Raw genomic sequence first — 22,667 nt, 5'->3', positions numbered from 1 at the left:
AAAAGAAAAAAAAAACAAAAAAAAAAAAAAAAAAAAAAAAAAAAAAAAAAAAAAAGATAGATTGGTCTTCATCAAAATTAAACACTTTTATGCTTCACTATAAAGAAAGGGAAAAGACAACCCACAGATTGGGAGAAATTATTTTCAAATAATGTACGTGATTAAGAGCTACTATCTAGAATATAAAGAACTCTTACAACTCAACAACAAAAGGAAAACCCATTAACAGACTGCACCAGTCTGGTCCAGGGCCATCTTTACCAACTCAGTATTTGGGGAGGAAGAGCAGGGGGAGACGGAGGAAGCCGTGCCATCGAAACAGAGCAAAAGACTTACTCTAGCTGGACCCACACCAACAAACATCTCCAAAAACTCAGATCCACTGACAGTGATGAAAGGGACGTTGGCTTCTCCAGCTGTGGCCTTAGCTAGCAGTGTTTTCCCGGTGCCTGGAGGACCAGTGAGAATGGCGCCCTTCAGATATAAAAAAGGAAAAGTACATTTAGCTAGAACTTCAGAAAATTGTATTACATACCCATAAACAATTTATAAATCTGTCTATAAACTCTATAATAAATGTTCCTTAAACTTCTGAACTATGGCAAAACATGTTTATACAGAGGAGGAGGAAAAGGATTAGAGACGATCTCGTTTTTAAAAAATGTAGTAAGAATGTGAAATCTTACATACTTCGCATTAAGATTTTTAGCACTGGGGGCACCTGGGTGGCTCAGTCACTTAAGTGTCTGACTTCGGCTCAGGTCATGATCTCACAGTTTGTGGGTTTGAGCCCCGCGTCAGACTCTGTGCAGGAAGTTCAGAGCCTGGAGCCTGCCCTGAATTCTGTGTCTTCCTCTGACCCTCCTCCGCTCACGCTCTCTCTCTCTCAAAATTAAACATAAAAAAATTTAAAAAAAAAAAAAAAAGATTTTTAGCACTTTGTTAGCTTTTCAGATCTTTAGACTTAAGCTGAATATCTATTAACAAACCAACTGAGGTTAGGGCATCTGGGTGGCTCAGACAGTTAAGCTTCCAACTCTTGGTTTCAGCTCAGGTCATGATCTCATGGTTCAGGAGATCAAGCTCCACACTAGGCTCTGTGCTGATACTGCAGAGCCTGCTTGAGATTCTCTCTCTCTGTGTCTCAAAATAAATAAATTTTAACAGGTAAGTATTAAAAAAAATAAAATAAGCCAACTGAGGTTTAAATAATTCAAGGAGACACAAACACCACTTCTAAATTACATTTTGCTTATTTTCTTCCTTTAAAATTTCATAAATGAAGTAAAAATCTAATGACCAACTTTGAATGTAGTTAAAAAGAGAAAATGTGTTTGCTCATTCTAATTATTCAAGTCGTATAGATGCTTAGGTATGATGTACACAGGTACTACATAAGTCATAGCAAATTATAAGATTATCAAATATGACTTTTCATCCATACAGGCATGATACAAAAATCAAGGAAATGATGACGTCCTTACAGGAAACTTTACTAATGGATTTTTAAAGTAATTAAACATTTTGGAGTCATTTACTTAATGACCAAGCCTGGCCCTGGGAGTATAAGGATCAATAAGGCCAGCCTGTCACCAGCAGCAGGCACAGGAACATCTCCTGGGAGGAGGGGGCTAGAAGCAGCGCTATCTCTTCTCCACCAAACCCTGTGCCATGAACCCGAGTGGCAGGTCCAGGCAGACGGTCTGTTGAAGCCTGCTGAGGGAGGGACAAGTGGGTGACAGCAGGGGCAATGTGCTCATGTGCAAAGCTGCTGAGAGATGGGATACCCAAATCAGATTGGAGGGAGAAGGAAGGCAAATCAGGGAAGGCTTCCAAAGGGAGAGAACACAAATCTTTTGGGGAACATACACACTACATGCAAGCAGACACATTCCTACAGAACTGACCTGAAAAAATCCTGGAGTAAAGCAGAGATAAGAGATAATAAGACAGAAGGAGAAAAACAGCTACCTTATCATAAGTAATCAAACTTCATAAAAGTATAATTTCAGAGATTAATTCAAATGAGTTTGAGGTTTAATAAGCTGAAAATAATCTGAAAATTCACTTTACCTTTGGGATTTTTGCTCCCAGGTCTTGATACTGCTTTGGGTTTTTCAAGAAATTCACAAATTCCATGATCTCTAGCTTGGCCTCCTCGCAGCCAGCCACATCTTTGAACTTCACATCTATCTCATCCTTCAAGACTTTGGCAGTGGTTTCTCCAACACTGAAGAGTCCACCCATCCCCCGGCCGGTCCGGCCAATGCCGGCAGGCCCTCTTCGTATGGTGTACAGTAAGAAAGCGATGATGAGCACCGTGGGCAACATGCTCAGGAGAAATGAGCTAAATGAGAGAAACCACATACAACACCGACAGTTTTTAAGACTGTTACTCTTTGGCTTTTTAAATGTTTTGCAGGATACACTTTTTGGTAACGGCTTAGGATATAGTTGTATACAGTTTTTATTTTTATTAAACCTGAATATTCTAATATTTTATTTGAGGCACAAAGACAATCTTAGTGTCTCAATATCACTGACGCAGAATCTCAGAAGAAAAAGCTGTTCTTAACACATATGCTGTCTACTGAGATTTTATTTCTATCCCAATAATCACCATTTATGCACAATACAGACCTAGCTGTGATTTACTATCATCTTATCTGCATTTCAAAGAAATTTCTTCTGAATTACTTAAAAGTTTTAGCCTGGGCAGAAATTCCAATTCTCTTAATTGGTATGCGTCGACTTAACTCTAAAGAGACGTCTTCCAAATATTAAACCCTTTTGCTAAGTTAACGCAGACCAGTTTCAAAAGTCTTGTATACAATGGCGACGGCAATCTGTTGGTGAGCGCCGTGCAAGCCACTCCATGCAGCTTGTGCGGACTTAGCAGACGGGCTCCCAGGGGAGCAATCGGTTGTACTCCAAACCCAAGCCTGCTCTGGAGGGCGCTGCTCAGATAGAACTTAAAGCCTGGGAATGCTTTTCACCTGTCTTAATAAAGTTAATTTCAACAAAACTATGGGTACAGACATATACTCATATTGGTTAATATAATGCAATTTAGCTGACCTTACCCTAAGAAATTAGGACCAAAACCTTGTACATGGTTTAGCTCTAAAACAAAACAAAAAACCAGGATCTACTTTCTAAGTTTTCATCTTTCACAGTATTTTAAATGCCCCCGACAGCAGGCAGTAAGAACCTAGAAAAACTTACCTTTGGTTCACTTCTAGAGGAGAAAAAAGATACACACTGACCATAAAAGTTTGAAGAACGGTGCAATCAAACTTTCCATAATGTTTCAGCAGCAGCTATACAGTTCAACGATTTTATAACAGCCCCAGGGGCCAAGGGATATAGCATATCTGAAACAATCTCGACAGCTACCTGGATCTAAATACCGAGGTAAACTGCAGGTCTTCACAAACCAAGATGCAGGAAAGTCTCTAAAACAGAGTAACACTACCAGCTCAATTAGCACACTAGCAATCAGTTTTTCTGCTCTTTTATTCAGAAAAATTAAGATTTACTTCTACTTTCGCTCTTGAACTGCTAACTCCATAGCAAGGTACACCTCAATGCGAATGGAGTAACCACCAGGAAATCTACCTGGTGTAGTACATGGATGAGTACTCAAAGGCCATAGGTTTCCTATAGAAACTCAAGGACAAGTGACTCTTGAAATCTCAACGGGCCCTTTTTGGAAGACTCAGACTTCTAAATGGTCTTCTAAAAGATAAATAACCGCTAGGGGAAGATGAACGCTCTGACAAGAGAGAAAAAAAGAGCTACTTAAAATTCTTGGAAAACTGAAAAATAAATGTAAATGATAGTTAAAAGGTGGCAATGCCATTCTTTAACACAAAGGGGCTCTTTATGCTAAAATCCTACTAAAGGATATTAATACCCCCAAACTATTGCTTAATCAAAGATAAATATAAATGTGTAGAAAATCAGTCATGAGCAAAACCCAGTAAATTACCAACAATTTAAAAGACCTCTGGTCAAACTGAGAAAGGCCTGTTTGAGAACGTCATACGTCACCTGCCACCTGGTGACAGAACACACAGCAAACCACACAGAGCACAGTGAGCAGTCTTCTTACCCGTCACTTTCAGCAATGTAGACGACAGGAACCCGATTCTCCCCTTCTATCCCCAATTCCTGCTGTAACGTTTCCAGATTCCGCTCAAAGGTGTCCACACTGCCAATATTAAACCAGACGTACTGCTATAAAAACACAAAACAAAATATCCTAAGAACAAAGGGGAAACAAAGTTTAATTTACGAGAAGGTTCAACTTTGAACAAATTTTTCAGAAATAACTGAAAATTTAGAAAGTGAAAAACACCCCACAATAATAAGGGACTGGTTTTCATGATACAGTGATTAAGTTTCACTCAGTGAGAGCACCTGGCAATCCTTGCAAATAAGCATTTCCTAAGCAATATTCCTTAGTGATTCTACAATTTATAAATTCAAATGAAAAATCTATTTAAAAAGACAGTCCTCTTAATGAATATATGTCCTTTTCCGCCTCTTCATTTCCCACGTATTTCTCAGCTGCCTATTTCCAAACTGAAAACTAATGTGATGCAGGACTAACAGCCAAAGTTTCCTGAGCACTTACTGTCTCTTAGTCCCTTATGTACATCAACTCATTCGATCTTCAGAACCACCCTAAGAAGTAGGTACTATCACCAGGAGCATGAGGAAGGCACCCCCATCATCCAATGAGAACAGAGGTATACCTGGCACATTACTCTTCTATTCACTGGATCTGGTGAGTTACTGAGGCCCTAGGGAGGCACCGCCGAAGGATTCCAGCCCAAAGTATTCCCCATTGTGCTAGCTGTTTACTGGCTGAATATCAGCCTGGACTCTTACCGTTCCCATTTTACAGATGAGAACACTACAGGGGTGATTTCATAGATATAAGTATAGTAGGAGGCTGGATGTGAACCTGAGCAGTCTGGCTCCTGAGCCCGTGATCCTAACCAGCATGTCACACTCCCTCCCCCTCTTCTACAACCACAAACCTACTTATCACAACAGCTCATGTTCATGGAGTTTTACTAATACGTTAGAACCCGTTCCAAGCACTATGCAAGTATTAGCCATGTTTGACAGCACAAAAAGACTGTTCCTTCTTTAACCTGCAATCGCTTTAAAAAGTTTTTTTTTTTTAAATCAATACGATAAATCTATGACAGAAAACACAGACAATCCAAAACTGTACATAGAAGAGAGTAACATGTCATCCCAAAGTCCTCCCACCAACCAGTACTACTGAGAGGAAAATATCACTCTGGTATCTTTCTCCAAGTATCTAAAAGCAAAAGATGGAGAGTAAGTCTTATAACACATATATTATTTAAAGGTTTTTTTTTTTTTAATAGTATTACATGACAACAGCTCTTGGTAAGTTGTTCACTAACAAACCTACAAAATTCCTGCTGTTACAAGCCCAAAACAAGTCAATAATAGGTTAACGGAATGTGACTAAGCATTCCCTTCCTTAGCACTTATTATCAGCTGGACATGTGCTACATGCATGACTCAACCTCAGAGAAATGGGACAGATAAAAAGGATCAGCAGCGTGAGATTTGGGGACAATATCTAGACAAGACCTTCTGGGGGTGGGTCCCAGCTCTCCAAGCGATTCTTACACACAGTGAAGTTTGAAAACACCCACTGACATTCAAGATCTCATTTCAGCACTAAGCCCTAAAGCGTTATTATTGCCTTTCCTATCTTAGTGATAAAGAAACCCAGGCTTAGGCGTGTTGGGCTAGTAAAGAGCAGAGCCGATCTTTGAAGCCGCGTCTGTCAAACTCCAGAGTCTGTGCTTCTACAGCTGACACTGCAATGGACACTGCTGCTCCATAAGCAGCAGGACACCGAAAATCATCTACCCATTTCTGAAAGCTCAAAGTAAAGTTTTTATTAAGCGGGTAATACTTATTCTTTGTGGAAAATTAAGGTAATATAAACATAAATGAAATAAAAAGCATCTGTAACCTCAACATCCAAAAACAAATACGAATAGCAATTTTGATGCTATTCCTTCATAATATCCCTTTACAATCTTGAAATATACACACAATTTTGAAATCGATATAAGACCTTAACTGTAATATAAAAAAGAAATAAGAAGAAAGTAATTTATAACAAAATAATACAAATTTCACTACATGTTTGTGCACACCAGTACTAGGTGTAAAAATTGCCCTCTAGGGAAGAGGACTCTCTTGCTGAGCCACTGCTGCAGCGGCCAGATTAAAGCAAAAGAAATGAGGAGCCCTTATTATTAACCAGGTGCCTAGTGTGGACATTGACTGATTTCCAATTTTCTGCTCTATAAACAATGTTTGGAGGACATCCTGCATACACATCTTCACACGCATCCTTAATTCTTTCCCTAGGACATAGTCCTAGAAGCAAAACTACTGAGTGTGTGCGTACTTTCAAAACTGCTGATATACACACTGCCAAACCGTCCTCCTGAAAGGGACTGCCCATTTAATCCCCAGCACTAAAACTAAGGAATAGTTCTGAGGAAAAAAAGGAGCATGGTTATTAATGAACAGTTCATCCTAAGGTAAAAAGAAAGGGAAGTGGGGCAGAAATGAAGACAATGGAAATAACGTATTCCTAAAAGTGACTGAAATACCAAAGTCACACAACTTTACAGACATTCCTCTATTTACTGACACATTTCAGACAGATGATCACCATCGGTTCTAGTTTTCCTTACACTTTGCCCCGCCCAGGCAGGGTGACTAGGAAATGGTTAAACAAAATCATCTGGAAGGAGGGATGCAACATGATAAAGGAGGTCTGATCCTGGGGCAGGGGGGAAAGACAGCAGGACACCAAGGGACTAGAGATGGGCCCATGGGGACAGACCCAGGGAATCACCTTGGAACTGCCTGGGAACCTCACCTGTCCCTCTGCTGTCCTCCCCCACAACCCCCTCAACCCGGTCTAGGGTATCTAGTTCAAACTGGTTGGACAGGATTTACAAATTAGAGGTGCCTGGCTGACTCAGCTGGTTTAGGCGGCTGACTTCAGCTCAAGTCATGATCTCGCGGTGCATGGGTTTGAGCCCCGCGTCGGTTTCTGTGCTGACAGTGCAAAGCCTGGAACCTACTTTGGATTCTGTGTCTACGTCTCTCTCTGCCCCTCCCCTGCTTGTGCTCTGTCTCTCAAGAATGAACATTAAAAAAATTTTTAGTAAAAAAAAATTTTTTTGAAAGGATATACAAAATATTTTTTTATGGGGAAAAGAAATGGAAATTAAAATAATATACAATCACAAAACATCTGGGAGAGATATGATCAGAATGCTTCTTAAACTGATTTGAAAAAAGCTGTCTCGAGGCATAAAGCAATTCAGGTTTAACACTTTTTCCCTGACCAAAACAACTGTTTTCTCGGCCTTGAAGAATTCACAGATGATACCGGAATACTGAAACTGGGATTTCACCATTTCCTAAATGTACAGCACAGTGATGACCAAATCCAAACCGGAACAACTGACCGTCTTCATAAGGCAACTACATGCACTGCATTTGCACTCTCCTCTGCATGCGTTCGGGAGGTCTGTGCGTGCTGCGCCGCCTGAATCTGGTACAGCCGGTGCACACAGCTACCGCAATGTGAGGGAATGCTTGCTTTCCGACTCTAAATCTGAAAAGCTAATTAACAGCTAATCCACATCGATTAACAAAAATCATTTACCCCATCAACGGGAGTCTTCCCTGGTGTAAAAGTCACTCGAACAAAACGCTTGTTGACGACTTCCAGTCTGTCTACCTGGAATTTTAAAAAGTTAAATATTCAAACATAAATTTACAGAGACGACTTGATACATTCTTTTAAGTGCATTAAAGCTGCCCATGGTATTTCAGACATACAAACAACAATGGTGAACAATGCAAGGAAGTCCCGTTGTTCCCCTTTCTGGCTTGAAAAATAAAACATCACAAATACTGTTGAAGCCACCAGTCACACCCCCTTCCCCGAAGCGGACGCTCCCCACAGTAGGTGCTGACTGTCCCAAAGCCTGTCCTAGTGCCTGTGCCACACACAGATGTAACCCTGAACATATACTCACTGTTGCCTGATTTTAGACTTTAAAAATGGTCCTGCTTCATGTAGATTCTTCTACGACTCTTTGTCCCTTCCTGTCATATTTGTGAGGTTTATCCCTGCAGACAGGTCAGTTCTGCAGGGTACTCCACTTCGGGAGCACACCCCAAGTTATCTATCCATTCTCCTGATAGACATTTAGGGTGTTTCAAAACGTTCGCTATCATAAGCAATGCTGTCATGAACATTCCTGCAAATACTTTCTTGGGCGCGTCTTTTAAAAGTTCCTCTGGACGTGTAGCTGCAGACAGGTCCAGTAAGGCTGGGTTGCAGGGTATACGTACTTTACTAGACACTGCAAAACTGCTCTCCGAAGTGGCTCTCCAATTCACACCGCACAGCAAAATATTCTACATCCTCACATATTGGTCTACCTCCTCACTTGCCATTTGAAGACTTTAATTTTTGTCATTCTACGGGTATAAAATAATATAAACTTGGTTTTTTTCCTGTAACATCCTAACTACACAGGATTCTTAAGAACACTTTTAAAGAACCTCTAAGTTCTTTAACCTTCAGTTCTAGGTTGATCTGGAGCATGAGCCCTTTGGAAGAGGCTTGCCTTCTGCTGCTATGAAGTCTGTAATGGCAGGAAGTTTGTGAGGGAGCCCTGGATAATTCCAGGAGGAGGTGACAGGGGACTACCTGTTCCTAAAGGCACGCCATCTGGAAAGTATTCTACCCCCACATAAAACTGCTGGAACAATAGTAGAGATTCCAAAGAACCAGTAGGTCAAAAGGAGATGCCTCTATGGAGAATCTTCCCCGAGGCTCTGTCACCACTCTTCGAAGAATGGCCGCAGCCCCCTCCACAACCAGACAGGAGTTACTTCTTAAAAAGCGGGCTCCCTACGACATCTGGGTATTATACATAAATATCCTGGCTTCCACAACAAACGTTTGCCTCAAAAGTCTGAGTAAGTAATCATTTCTATTTTTTCCATCCTCACTTTACTGGACAATCTTTAAAAATGACTTCTGCTTTTCTATGCTACCAGTAAGTATTACTGTCTTACCTTTATTTCACCTATCTCACTGCTGAAAAGCCCAACCAAGAGGTTAAATAATCTCCCCATGGGGACACAGCAGGCCTAACCTGGTTTCTCACTATCATTTCATTTCGTCAACTCTAAGATGGACACTTTTTATATTTTAACATCCAAGAAATTAGAGTATGTTTGACAACTAGAGGGGCGCCTAGGTGGCTCAGTTGGTTAAGCGTCCAACTTTGGCTCAGATCATGATCTCACGGTTTGTGGGTCCAAGCCCCACGTTGGGCTCTGTGCTGACAGCTCAGAGCCTGGAGCCTGCTTCCAATTCTGTGTCTCCTCCTCTCTCTGCCTCTCCCTCACTCACATTCTATCTCACTCTGTCTCTCAAAAATAAAAAATTAAAAAAAAAAAAAAGAATATGTTTGACAACTAGTACTATTTTCTAGTTTCAAAGCAGCTTACTAGGTTTTTCTTAGGAATACATACAATAGCGCATCTTATAGGCCACAGCATCTCAAAGATGCTGGAGTAGAGTCTCACTGGGTGAAGCCCAGCCGGTAGTGACAAATGCTCCCAGGAGCCCTGTGTGGGCTCCCACTTAGAGCCCATCCGCTCTCACTTGCAACACTCAGAGTTGCTTATGCACCCAATTCCAAGCTCACGGGAGGTTAAGAGCCGTGGAGGCGTAAAGGTGCCAGGAGAGGCTGGCACACTCTAGCAGGGGGAAGGGGTGACTGAGGACACACAAGGCAACCAAAGAAGACGGAGGACAGCTGGAGAAGACTGAAAGCTAGGTTCNCAATACGATAAATCTATGACAGAAAACACAGACAATCCAAAACTGTACATAGAAGAGAGTAACATGTCATCCCAAAGTCCTCCCACCAACCAGTACTACTGAGAGGAAAATATCACTCTGGTATCTTTCTCCAAGTATCTAAAAGCAAAAGATGGAGAGTAAGTCTTATAACACATATATTATTTAAAGGTTTTTTTTTTTTTAATAGTATTACATGACAACAGCTCTTGGTAAGTTGTTCACTAACAAACCTACAAAATTCCTGCTGTTACAAGCCCAAAACAAGTCAATAATAGGTTAACGGAATGTGACTAAGCATTCCCTTCCTTAGCACTTATTATCAGCTGGACATGTGCTACATGCATGACTCAACCTCAGAGAAATGGGACAGATAAAAAGGATCAGCAGCGTGAGATTTGGGGACAATATCTAGACAAGACCTTCTGGGGGTGGGTCCCAGCTCTCCAAGCGATTCTTACACACAGTGAAGTTTGAAAACACCCACTGACATTCAAGATCTCATTTCAGCACTAAGCCCTAAAGCGTTATTATTGCCTTTCCTATCTTAGTGATAAAGAAACCCAGGCTTAGGCGTGTTGGGCTAGTAAAGAGCAGAGCCGATCTTTGAAGCCGCGTCTGTCAAACTCCAGAGTCTGTGCTTCTACAGCTGACACTGCAATGGACACTGCTGCTCCATAAGCAGCAGGACACCGAAAATCATCTACCCATTTCTGAAAGCTCAAAGTAAAGTTTTTATTAAGCGGGTAATACTTATTCTTTGTGGAAAATTAAGGTAATATAAACATAAATGAAATAAAAAGCATCTGTAACCTCAACATCCAAAAACAAATACGAATAGCAATTTTGATGCTATTCCTTCATAATATCCCTTTACAATCTTGAAATATACACACAATTTTGAAATCGATATAAGACCTTAACTGTAATATAAAAAAGAAATAAGAAGAAAGTAATTTATAACAAAATAATACAAATTTCACTACATGTTTGTGCACACCAGTACTAGGTGTAAAAATTGCCCTCTAGGGAAGAGGACTCTCTTGCTGAGCCACTGCTGCAGCGGCCAGATTAAAGCAAAAGAAATGAGGAGCCCTTATTATTAACCAGGTGCCTAGTGTGGACATTGACTGATTTCCAATTTTCTGCTCTATAAACAATGTTTGGAGGACATCCTGCATACACATCTTCACACGCATCCTTAATTCTTTCCCTAGGACATAGTCCTAGAAGCAAAACTACTGAGTGTGTGCGTACTTTCAAAACTGCTGATATACACACTGCCAAACCGTCCTCCTGAAAGGGACTGCCCATTTAATCCCCAGCACTAAAACTAAGGAATAGTTCTGAGGAAAAAAAGGAGCATGGTTATTAATGAACAGTTCATCCTAAGGTAAAAAGAAAGGGAAGTGGGGCAGAAATGAAGACAATGGAAATAACGTATTCCTAAAAGTGACTGAAATACCAAAGTCACACAACTTTACAGACATTCCTCTATTTACTGACACATTTCAGACAGATGATCACCATCGGTTCTAGTTTTCCTTACACTTTGCCCCGCCCAGGCAGGGTGACTAGGAAATGGTTAAACAAAATCATCTGGAAGGAGGGATGCAACATGATAAAGGAGGTCTGATCCTGGGGCAGGGGGGAAAGACAGCAGGACACCAAGGGACTAGAGATGGGCCCATGGGGACAGACCCAGGGAATCACCTTGGAACTGCCTGGGAACCTCACCTGTCCCTCTGCTGTCCTCCCCCACAACCCCCTCAACCCGGTCTAGGGTATCTAGTTCAAACTGGTTGGACAGGATTTACAAATTAGAGGTGCCTGGCTGACTCAGCTGGTTTAGGCGGCTGACTTCAGCTCAAGTCATGATCTCGCGGTGCATGGGTTTGAGCCCCGCGTCGGTTTCTGTGCTGACAGTGCAAAGCCTGGAACCTACTTTGGATTCTGTGTCTACGTCTCTCTCTGCCCCTCCCCTGCTTGTGCTCTGTCTCTCAAGAATGAACATTAAAAAAATTTTTAGTAAAAAAAAATTTTTTTGAAAGGATATACAAAATATTTTTTTATGGGGAAAAGAAATGGAAATTAAAATAATATACAATCACAAAACATCTGGGAGAGATATGATCAGAATGCTTCTTAAACTGATTTGAAAAAAGCTGTCTCGAGGCATAAAGCAATTCAGGTTTAACACTTTTTCCCTGACCAAAACAACTGTTTTCTCGGCCTTGAAGAATTCACAGATGATACCGGAATACTGAAACTGGGATTTCACCATTTCCTAAATGTACAGCACAGTGATGACCAAATCCAAACCGGAACAACTGACCGTCTTCATAAGGCAACTACATGCACTGCATTTGCACTCTCCTCTGCATGCGTTCGGGAGGTCTGTGCGTGCTGCGCCGCCTGAATCTGGTACAGCCGGTGCACACAGCTACCGCAATGTGAGGGAATGCTTGCTTTCCGACTCTAAATCTGAAAAGCTAATTAACAGCTAATCCACATCGATTAACAAAAATCATTTACCCCATCAACGGGAGTCTTCCCTGGTGTAAAAGTCACTCGAACAAAACGCTTGTTGACGACTTCCAGTCTGTCTACCTGGAATTTTAAAAAGTTAAATATTCAAACATAAATTTACAGAGACGACTTGATACATTCTTTTAAGTGCATTAAAGCTGCCCATGGTATTTCAGACATACAAACAACAATGGTGAACAATGCAAGGAAGTCCCGTTGTTCCCCTTTCTGGCTTGAAAAATAAAACATCACAAATACTGTTGAAGCCACCAGTCACACCCCCTTCCCCGAAGCGGACGCTCCCCACAGTAGGTGCTGACTGTCCCAAAGCCTGTCCTAGTGCCTGTGCCACACACAGATGTAACCCTGAACATATACTCACTGTTGCCTGATTTTAGACTTTAAAAATGGTCCTGCTTCATGTAGATTCTTCTACGACTCTTTGTCCCTTCCTGTCATATTTGTGAGGTTTATCCCTGCAGACAGGTCAGTTCTGCAGGGTACTCCACTTCGGGAGCACACCCCAAGTTATCTATCCATTCTCCTGATAGACATTTAGGGTGTTTCAAAACGTTCGCTATCATAAGCAATGCTGTCATGAACATTCCTGCAAATACTTTCTTGGGCGCGTCTTTTAAAAGTTCCTCTGGACGTGTAGCTGCAGACAGGTCCAGTAAGGCTGGGTTGCAGGGTATACGTACTTTACTAGACACTGCAAAACTGCTCTCCGAAGTGGCTCTCCAATTCACACCGCACAGCAAAATATTCTACATCCTCACATATTGGTCTACCTCCTCACTTGCCATTTGAAGACTTTAATTTTTGTCATTCTACGGGTATAAAATAATATAAACTTGGTTTTTTTCCTGTAACATCCTAACTACACAGGATTCTTAAGAACACTTTTAAAGAACCTCTAAGTTCTTTAACCTTCAGTTCTAGGTTGATCTGGAGCATGAGCCCTTTGGAAGAGGCTTGCCTTCTGCTGCTATGAAGTCTGTAATGGCAGGAAGTTTGTGAGGGAGCCCTGGATAATTCCAGGAGGAGGTGACAGGGGACTACCTGTTCCTAAAGGCACGCCATCTGGAAAGTATTCTACCCCCACATAAAACTGCTGGAACAATAGTAGAGATTCCAAAGAACCAGTAGGTCAAAAGGAGATGCCTCTATGGAGAATCTTCCCCGAGGCTCTGTCACCACTCTTCGAAGAATGGCCGCAGCCCCCTCCACAACCAGACAGGAGTTACTTCTTAAAAAGCGGGCTCCCTACGACATCTGGGTATTATACATAAATATCCTGGCTTCCACAACAAACGTTTGCCTCAAAAGTCTGAGTAAGTAATCATTTCTATTTTTTCCATCCTCACTTTACTGGACAATCTTTAAAAATGACTTCTGCTTTTCTATGCTACCAGTAAGTATTACTGTCTTACCTTTATTTCACCTATCTCACTGCTGAAAAGCCCAACCAAGAGGTTAAATAATCTCCCCATGGGGACACAGCAGGCCTAACCTGGTTTCTCACTATCATTTCATTTCGTCAACTCTAAGATGGACACTTTTTATATTTTAACATCCAAGAAATTAGAGTATGTTTGACAACTAGAGGGGCGCCTAGGTGGCTCAGTTGGTTAAGCGTCCAACTTTGGCTCAGATCATGATCTCACGGTTTGTGGGTCCAAGCCCCACGTTGGGCTCTGTGCTGACAGCTCAGAGCCTGGAGCCTGCTTCCAATTCTGTGTCTCCTCCTCTCTCTGCCTCTCCCTCACTCACATTCTATCTCACTCTGTCTCTCAAAAATAAAAAATTAAAAAAAAAAAAAAGAATATGTTTGACAACTAGTACTATTTTCTAGTTTCAAAGCAGCTTACTAGGTTTTTCTTAGGAATACATACAATAGCGCATCTTATAGGCCACAGCATCTCAAAGATGCTGGAGTAGAGTCTCACTGGGTGAAGCCCAGCCGGTAGTGACAAATGCTCCCAGGAGCCCTGTGTGGGCTCCCACTTAGAGCCCATCCGCTCTCACTTGCAACACTCAGAGTTGCTTATGCACCCAATTCCAAGCTCACGGGAGGTTAAGAGCCGTGGAGGCGTAAAGGTGCCAGGAGAGGCTGGCACACTCTAGCAGGGGGAAGGGGTGACTGAGGACACACAAGGCAACCAAAGAAGACGGAGGACAGCTGGAGAAGACTGAAAGCTAGGTTCTAGCAGAAGTGAAAGAAATAGATTTTGTGGTAAGTGGGGGGCCTGCTGGGCCAAAACAAATAGGGCTCTTGGTTGCAGTGCTTTACAGCATTAAAAAAAAATCAAGATGAAAGCAGTAACTTTACAAGAGACAAGCTGGCTAACTTGCTGACTGTTACTTTGTTGGCCCAATCTACTGAATTTCACATTTTGAATGACTATAAAGCACCAATCACATAAAATACTTACTACTCCTTTGGAAAGATAGTTATTGACAAAGTCCTTCCATGTGATTTCTCTCCCGGAGCTCTTGAACAGGAAGTAAAACATGACTCCACCCCAAAACAGAGCAGTCCAGAGAAAGTACATCCGGAATTCCTTGTCATCCCATGGAAAATCCCCCTGCGCAAAGGAGACAGTCTCTGTGAAGAACGAACGGTCACAATAGGATCTAGGCTATACTGGACACAAATCCCTCCCAACCTCTCCTGGGGCCACTCCAGATCCTCCAAATTAACACACAGTCTGGAATCAAACCTTCTGGAATCTGGACCACCAGTGAGAATCATCTTTCTTGCCACCTCGTTTTCCACTGCCACCAACTCCTCCTCCGGAAGGGCGCGGGGTAGCTGCTGGCTTTGATTCTGTTCATAAACAGCGAGCACATTCAGCAGCACAATAGCATTTTACATCTCTCGACAAAGTTTTCATTAATGCAGCTTAACAGAAGACTTACTGCAAAAGTTCCCACAATAACTTGTTAATCTTTTTTTCATTAAGAAGTATCTAGAGCCAACTATTAACAGCTGTGACCTCACTGTGTCATATGCTTAGAAATGTATACCTTTTCTTTCTGGAAATCAGAAATGAGAAATCCTTTAGCCCCCCCCTCATCACAGCTACTCATCAACCAGCACACATTGTCCGTGATACCCACACAATACACCAATAACCAGGCAAGTATACTACTATACCCATTTTACAGATGGAAAGGTGCAGTTTAAGAAACTTGGTAAATAAGTGGATGCAGTGTTAAGTGACACTGAGTGACAGAGTTGTGGCTGGAATGAGGGTAAATGAATTCCTGAGTTCCCACTTGAAGGCACAAGGTAGGTGCTCCCATTTCCCACTCCCATGAAGTGAACACTGTTAACAGTGTTTCTTTCTTCTGTAGGCGAGGCAGGATTCTGATAATTGACTAAAAAAACCCATCTTACCCACATAAGATTAGCTTCCCAGAATCTGAAATTAGTCACTATTACGGGATAAACGGTGTCCCTCCCCACCACCCCCAAATTCACACGTCAGGAGTCCGAGCCCATTATGATCTTATTCTGAAATAGGGTCTTCACTAAAAAAAAAAAAAAGTCAAGTTTAAAATGAGGTCCTATGGGTGGGTCCTGAGCCAATATAACTGCATTATTATAGAAAGGGTAAATTTGGACACGGACATGCACAGAGAGAAGGTAGTGTCAAAAGACACAGGGAGAAGACAGTCATCTATAAGGCAAGGAGAAGGGTCTGGAACAGATCCTTCCTTCATGGCCCTCAGAAGAAATCAGCCCTGCCAACACACTGACTTTGGGCCTTCAGCCTCCAAAACCATGAGGCATACGTTTGTGTGGCTCACGACACCCAGGTGTGGTACCCAGCGCCAGGAATGTATTCATCATCAACACCTTCCTCCCCGCCCCTTTCCATCCTCTCAAAGAATCACAACTACTACTCTAACATCTTCAACTACCACAAAGCGACCCCTCTACTGTGTAGGATGGGAAGCTGACATGTTCACCCCCCATGATGCATACAAGGGGCTTCTGCACCCGTCCTAAGCGAGGCAGGGTCCGAGAGAGGCAAGCCCTGTCTGTAATGAGGCACAGCACTAGGAAACAGAGTAAAGTGCGTTTCTGAAGTTGTTTGACAATATTCCCGGACACAGGAACACATATGCAAAAGGTACCCACTTGGTTGTTTTTTAAAAACGGACCTATTATCATTAATTTGCCCCAAACCAAGATAAAAAAGACTATCCACCACACCCCTGGGAAACACTGCACAAATTAGTGACCCAGGTCACCAAAGCTCCAATCAGACCACACTGCGCTTCTCCCTTCTCTTGGCCTTGCTCTCACTCCCTGCATTTTCTGAATATATATTTGTTTCTCCAACTGGTCCAAGTTCATTTAAAAACAAGGGCTGAATTATATTTTTCTCTAAAATCAAAGATGCCAACTGAAATATGCCAGGCATTGTGCTAAATGCTATCACATGTGGGAAATAGGGACAGGAGACTCAGGGCCTACACAGTCCCCTCCAACCACCAAGCTCTAAGAAACCCTATCTGAAACCCGATAGATAGGCTCTAAGGAACAATTTGAAAAACACTGAACTACACCAAAATATGTATCAGATAAATTGCATGTATTAGAGTTCTAAGATTTTTCTCAGTGATTTAGGTTATGTGTCAAATATATTTACCAAACATGATATAACTGATCCTGACCAGTCAATTATCTCTAAGGTAACGTTAAATTAATTCAATTTGAAAAGTGACAGAATATATGAACATAAAATTAAGGTGAAATGAAACATAGGGTCTGTAGAATTTTGTATATACTTGTAACCTCTCACTTCAGAACTGCCTTAAAAGAACATGTGCTTTGTTCAGTAATTGTCACCAACATCACATACTAGAAGACGACAGTTCAAACATAGTCTTTTTAAAAGGTACCTTTTTTTTCTCCCATAACTTCTTTAGTTTCACTAGCTTTTTTTCCATTTTTTCCATTAGGAAAGTATTTTTCAAATCCTGTTAGAAAAGGAAAAAAAATACACACTCTCAAAGCAAAATTCATTAGATTTTACGTATGCGTGTTCATTTTTAAAGCTGATATGTCATTAAAAAGTATAAGCTAAAAGTACAACATTTCTTGTGCAGGAGTAAGTCAAGATCACAAACCAGAGCTTTTAAAGAAAAAAGCCTCATTTACAAGCCAATTTCATTACCTACAAAACTGTTATAATCGAAGGGGATACATTTTCATCACTGCAATCAGACAAAAGGAGGTAGGGGCTGGATCACAGGAGGAGGCAGAAGTTCAGAGTCAACCTGGAACAGCACCTATACATCTATTTAGTAAACACCTGCTGCCGGCACATCTTTAACAAGAACGCAGAACATTACGATCCCACCTAAACATGCTTACCTTTTGGAGGTCGAGAACAGAATCTTTGATAAGCAGCAATTACATCCGTCAAGAGAGAATTTCTGCTGGTTGTTGCTTGGGTTGTAGCATATCGACAAAGCTGCATCGTCACATAAATAAAAGCATAAAGGTTATATCAAAATAAAAAAGTTTAGAAGAAGAATCTCCTTTCCTAATATCACAAAGTGAATGAAATGTTTCTCCCTTCAACAGGTGGTTACAGACTAGCACATCATCACTCCCTTTTAAAGGGAGAAAGGACTAGGGTTGCCTGGGACTGCGCCACTCTATTCCACTAAGCGAACCAAGAGACGTTAATTATGATCCAGAAGATGAAAATGCTTCAAAATCACGCTTAAGTTACAATTGGGGCTCCATTACTATTCTCTGCCAACGCATTCGCTTTGGCATTGTTTACTTAATTTGTAGCATTCAAAAGACAAACTGACACTGGAATCTGCTCCTCCGTGCTGTCTCATGGGCAGGGTCTATAAAACTGCAAGACTATTCGCCAGAAATTACAGAACAGCATGCCTTGTAAATATAACACTACATTCCTCTTAGTTCCAGGAGAAGGGACTTATGGTCCCACATCACTGATAATCCTTACTCTAGTAACACTTGCTAAAGATATATTGTTGTCCTGGTGAGAACCATGTGATACAAGTGCCATTACAGATACATCTCTGCTTTAAAGAACATATATTGCTAAAAAGTTACTTTCTTACAATATGATCTAGGTAAATCAAAGTATAACATAAACGCACTGAACAAGCTCCCTATTACATTTTTAGGTGCACAATTAAAAGCAGGGTGCACTGAGAGGATACATCCAAATCTGGCAGTGAAAAACTTCAAGTAATCCTATCCTTTTGCAAAGTGAAAACTCATCACCAGTTTTGGGGAGGACAAACTTATAAACACAGATGAGAATGTCATCTGTATTAGCAGCCACCAGCATCGCTACCTTTATGGTCCGATGAGGAAAACACAGCATCGGAAAACCACTTCACATCCATGAGGGTGACTATAATCAAAAAGACAATAAAAAGCGTTGGTGTGAATGTGGACAATGTGGAGAGTGGAGACTTCGTGCACTGCTGCTGGGAATGGCGAGCCGTGCAGCCACTCTGGAAAAGTTCAGCATTCTCAGAACATTAAATGCAGAGTTACTGGATGATCCAGTCAGTTCACTCCTACCCAAGAAAATGGAAAACCTATGTCCACACAAAACCTTGTACATGAATGTTCGCAGCAGCATAATTCACAAGAGCCAAAAAGTGGAAACCCAAATGACAATGAACAGATACATGTGGTATACTAAAAAAAAATATATATATATTATTCAGCCATAAAAAGGAATGAAGCATTTGATACATGCTACCACATAGATAAACCTTGAAAACATTGTTAAGTTAAAGACACCAGACACACAAAGATTGATTAAATGAGCTATGTTAAATATTTTTTAAAAAAATAAAAGACAAATGGCCACATATTATATGCTTCTACTCATATGAAATGTCCAGAATAGGCAATCTAGAAGCTGTAGATTAGCAGTTGCCTAGGGCTGCAGGAATGGATGGTTGGGGAGAAATGGAGAGTGGCTCTAATTGGTGACAGTCTTTGGGGTGATGAAATATTTTGGAATTAGACAGTAGTGAAGGTTGTACTACAGAACACTAAGTTGTACACTTTAAAACGATTAATCCTATGAGATGTGAATAACAAAATGTTAATAAAAAATAAAGAATGAGCTGATTTTACATCAAATTAATATACCATTCTACGCAGCAAAATAAGACAGAAACACTGACAATGATCTTGGTTGACAGCAATGCTGGTCTGACAGAATTTGGAGCTTCTGCTGTGTTAGCCCTCCCTGACCCCTGGGAACATTTGGCCTATGAAACAACCACTAAGAACAAATAATAATGTATCATAAGCGAATAAAGTTTCCCAATACCAAATCATTCAGGGTATAGATTAAAATGATCTGTTAGTCAAGATGGACAAGGCAACAAGTCACATTGATTCACTGAGCCATCTACTCCTGGCCACGCACTGCTAAGTGGTGGGGAGTCCCTGGTGGGGCAGGTGTGGGGGGTCAGAAGCAATCCCTACCTCCAAGAAGCTCAGAAGTGTAAGTCCTGGGGACAAGTCTATTACAGGATGGTGTAATACACATAACAATATAAAACCTCTAAGTACATACAACAGAGGTAGCAAAGAGGAAGTGATTACATGTTCAAGGGACCTATGGATGCTCCAAGTAAAGTGACATCTAGGGGCGCCTGGGTGGCTCAGTCGGTTAAGCATCTGATTTTGGCTCAGGTCATGACCTTGTGGTTCATGAGTTCGAGCCCCACATCAGGCTCTGTGCTGACAGTGAGGAGCCTGGGGCCTGTTTCAGATTCTGCTCCCTCTCTCTCTCTCTGCTCTTCCCTTGCTCATACTCTGTCTATCTCTCAAAAATAAATATAAACATTAAAAAAAATTTAAAGAAATAAAATAAAATAAAGTGACATCTAGGCCTGGAATTTGAAGGAACCATAATCACCAGGCAGACGGTGTCACAACTTTTAATTCTGTTAAAGCTGGAAATCTGAATTTTTTGACTGATGATCTTTAATGCATCTCGTAGGAACTTCAGTTATGCATCTATGATGGGAGAAAACGACTAGTTCGCAGGGATGCTACCATGAGGATCAAACATAATAATGCATGTAAAAGCACTGTTAAAACTGTACGATGATACTCAGATTTAAATGATCATTTCCAATTACTCTGAAAGCTCCTATCACTGTATCAGGTAAGTCTTTATGTCACCATAAAGCACAGAATTGGACACAGGGTATGTGCTCCATAAACATTTATTGACTAATAAACCGCCTTCGGGCTCTGTCTTCAATTGTCTTGACCTGGAATACCTCTAGCAATAATCCTGTAACTACTTTAAACGCTGAGGTTATTTTCTCTACAGGTACCATCGATGAAATTTTTCTCTGCTTATCTGATCCAAGCCCATTCAAAGGGTAATATAAAAAATATAAACTCCCAAAATTTAAGTTTAGAGTACCTCATTTTAGAGGATTAGCTTTTATGTTTGATAATAGGAGCACTTTTTAGCTGCTTTATGGTCAGTCTTAGTTCTCTGAGCATAAAACCTGAGAACGGACGTCTCACATCAAAATCTTTTCCCCAGGAAAACTGTGAGAATCGTTCTGGTCTCTGACCTTCAACAGCAGCACGAACCTAAAGGACAAAGTCCTTTCAGACTCTCTAGCAGGTAGCACAAGAATGCCCTAATGTCCTCAGGGAATGTGTCACAGATCCTCCCCCTCCAATCAATCAGCTATTGCTATCAGCACAGGGGACTTCCTTATACCTCAGCATCGAAGACTCACAGGACAACAGTGCCACTCCAAAGAGAAAGGGCTCAGACAAGATTCCTGACATAAAAGCTGCAAACTCACAAGGCAGATCCCTACCTGCTCATTACAAGTCTGAGTCCAGAACTCACCAGGGGCAAAAGGAGAGGGCAAGGTAAGATGGCAAAATGGATGCAATGCAGGACACTCTAGGCCTAGTGCAGGGCAGGAAAGAGTAGGAAAGAAATGAAGATATCCAAGACAGGCAAGATAGCTTCGAAGAAGAGTAAAAATCATGAATGCAGGTACCATTAACATGCCCTTTTAAGTGGAGAGGCTCAAAGTGTTTCCTCAAGGGCATCTGGCTAGTTAAGTGGCAGGCTCCTGTGACGGACTCCAGGGCCTTAACCACCATGCTCTTTTGAACCTATGCTTCCAAGTAAACCCATCCAATGCTGGTCTCTAAAAAACTGGCACACAGCAAGAAACTGTCACTGAAATAGCTGATATCGCCTACCCATTACATGAACCTATACTTGACAGATTACAGCCACGGTTCACTTCAGGAAAGGGTACTACCATAGCTCACACGTCTGGAGGCCTGCAACTGCTAGTTACCACCGACAGAGAAATAGCCTCCCACTGAGGACAGGACACTTATGCAACTAAAAACATTCTCTACTCTGAAGAGGTGACGTTATTAATTATCATAGTTAATAGTCATTATCTACTACGAGGAACAGATAGGGAAATGGGGGCTCAGAGGTGGCGTAGCTTACCTCCAAACCCTGTGCTTTCATTAAATCATGCTCAGGCTGCCCACCCTTAAATCACATGCACAACACCTGCTTTCCATTTTTCCAATACCATGAAAGCAGGTCAAAGTAAGGCAACCCATGCTGGAGATATAACAAATTCCTCAACGTTTTTAGGTCTCAGCTGCTTTATCTGTAATATTGGGTTGGCCCTGAATGAAGCCAGGGGACCCTCCCAGATAATCACTTTGAAGCTCCCTGACGCATAAATATCTGATTCTACTTGTTTTCAAAAATCCAATTCTCTACCCAGGGTTGGTTTGACACGCACAGCGTGCTGACGGGAACCACGGGATAAATGATCTCAAAAGCACGGCGTCCTGGCATCGAACACGCAGCACACGCGGCCTCACTCACGCGAGGAACACGCCCCTGACGCCCGGACCGCCGCGAGCGCGCCCAGGGGCCGGTGACCTTGACGCCCTGCTCTCCAGGGCCGGAAGCGGGCCCGAGGGCCAAAGCCGGGCCGGAGGCAGAGGGCGCTGGGCCTCCGGGACTCACCGTGCGGAGGCAGGACCGCTCGGTGGGGCCCATGCGGCTACCAGGCACGAGCAGCGGTGGCAGGCAGGGGGGCCAGCAGCCGGCCC

General features: G+C 41.9%; 1 protein-coding gene across 1 annotated transcript in view; it reads right to left on the bottom strand.

Annotated features, from left to right (window-relative positions):
* The window catches only part of AFG3L2 (AFG3 like matrix AAA peptidase subunit 2), a gene marked incomplete at its 5' end in the record, with an annotated part of 45,352 nt that extends 22,687 nt beyond the window's left edge, over positions 1-22,665 (bottom strand). Inside the window, 9 exons of the mRNA XM_077778262.1 lie at positions 337-474; positions 2,074-2,347; positions 4,115-4,239; positions 12,509-12,583; positions 14,938-15,090; positions 15,226-15,332; positions 17,420-17,497; positions 17,895-17,994; positions 22,582-22,665. Of these exons, the coding sequence (XP_077634388.1) occupies positions 337-474; positions 2,074-2,347; positions 4,115-4,239; positions 12,509-12,583; positions 14,938-15,090; positions 15,226-15,332; positions 17,420-17,497; positions 17,895-17,994; positions 22,582-22,665 (1,134 nt within the window). The remainder of the gene's footprint in view (positions 1-336; positions 475-2,073; positions 2,348-4,114; positions 4,240-12,508; positions 12,584-14,937; positions 15,091-15,225; positions 15,333-17,419; positions 17,498-17,894; positions 17,995-22,581) is intronic.
* Between the last annotated feature and the right edge of the window lie 2 nt (positions 22,666-22,667).

The sequence above is a fragment of the Crocuta crocuta genome, unplaced genomic scaffold (genome assembly GCF_008692635.1).
Source record: "Crocuta crocuta isolate KB4526 unplaced genomic scaffold, BGI_CrCroc_1.0 scaffold26, whole genome shotgun sequence".
Classification (NCBI taxonomy): domain Eukaryota; kingdom Metazoa; phylum Chordata; class Mammalia; order Carnivora; family Hyaenidae; genus Crocuta; species Crocuta crocuta.
This window is presented reverse-complemented; position numbering and strand designations above follow the sequence as displayed.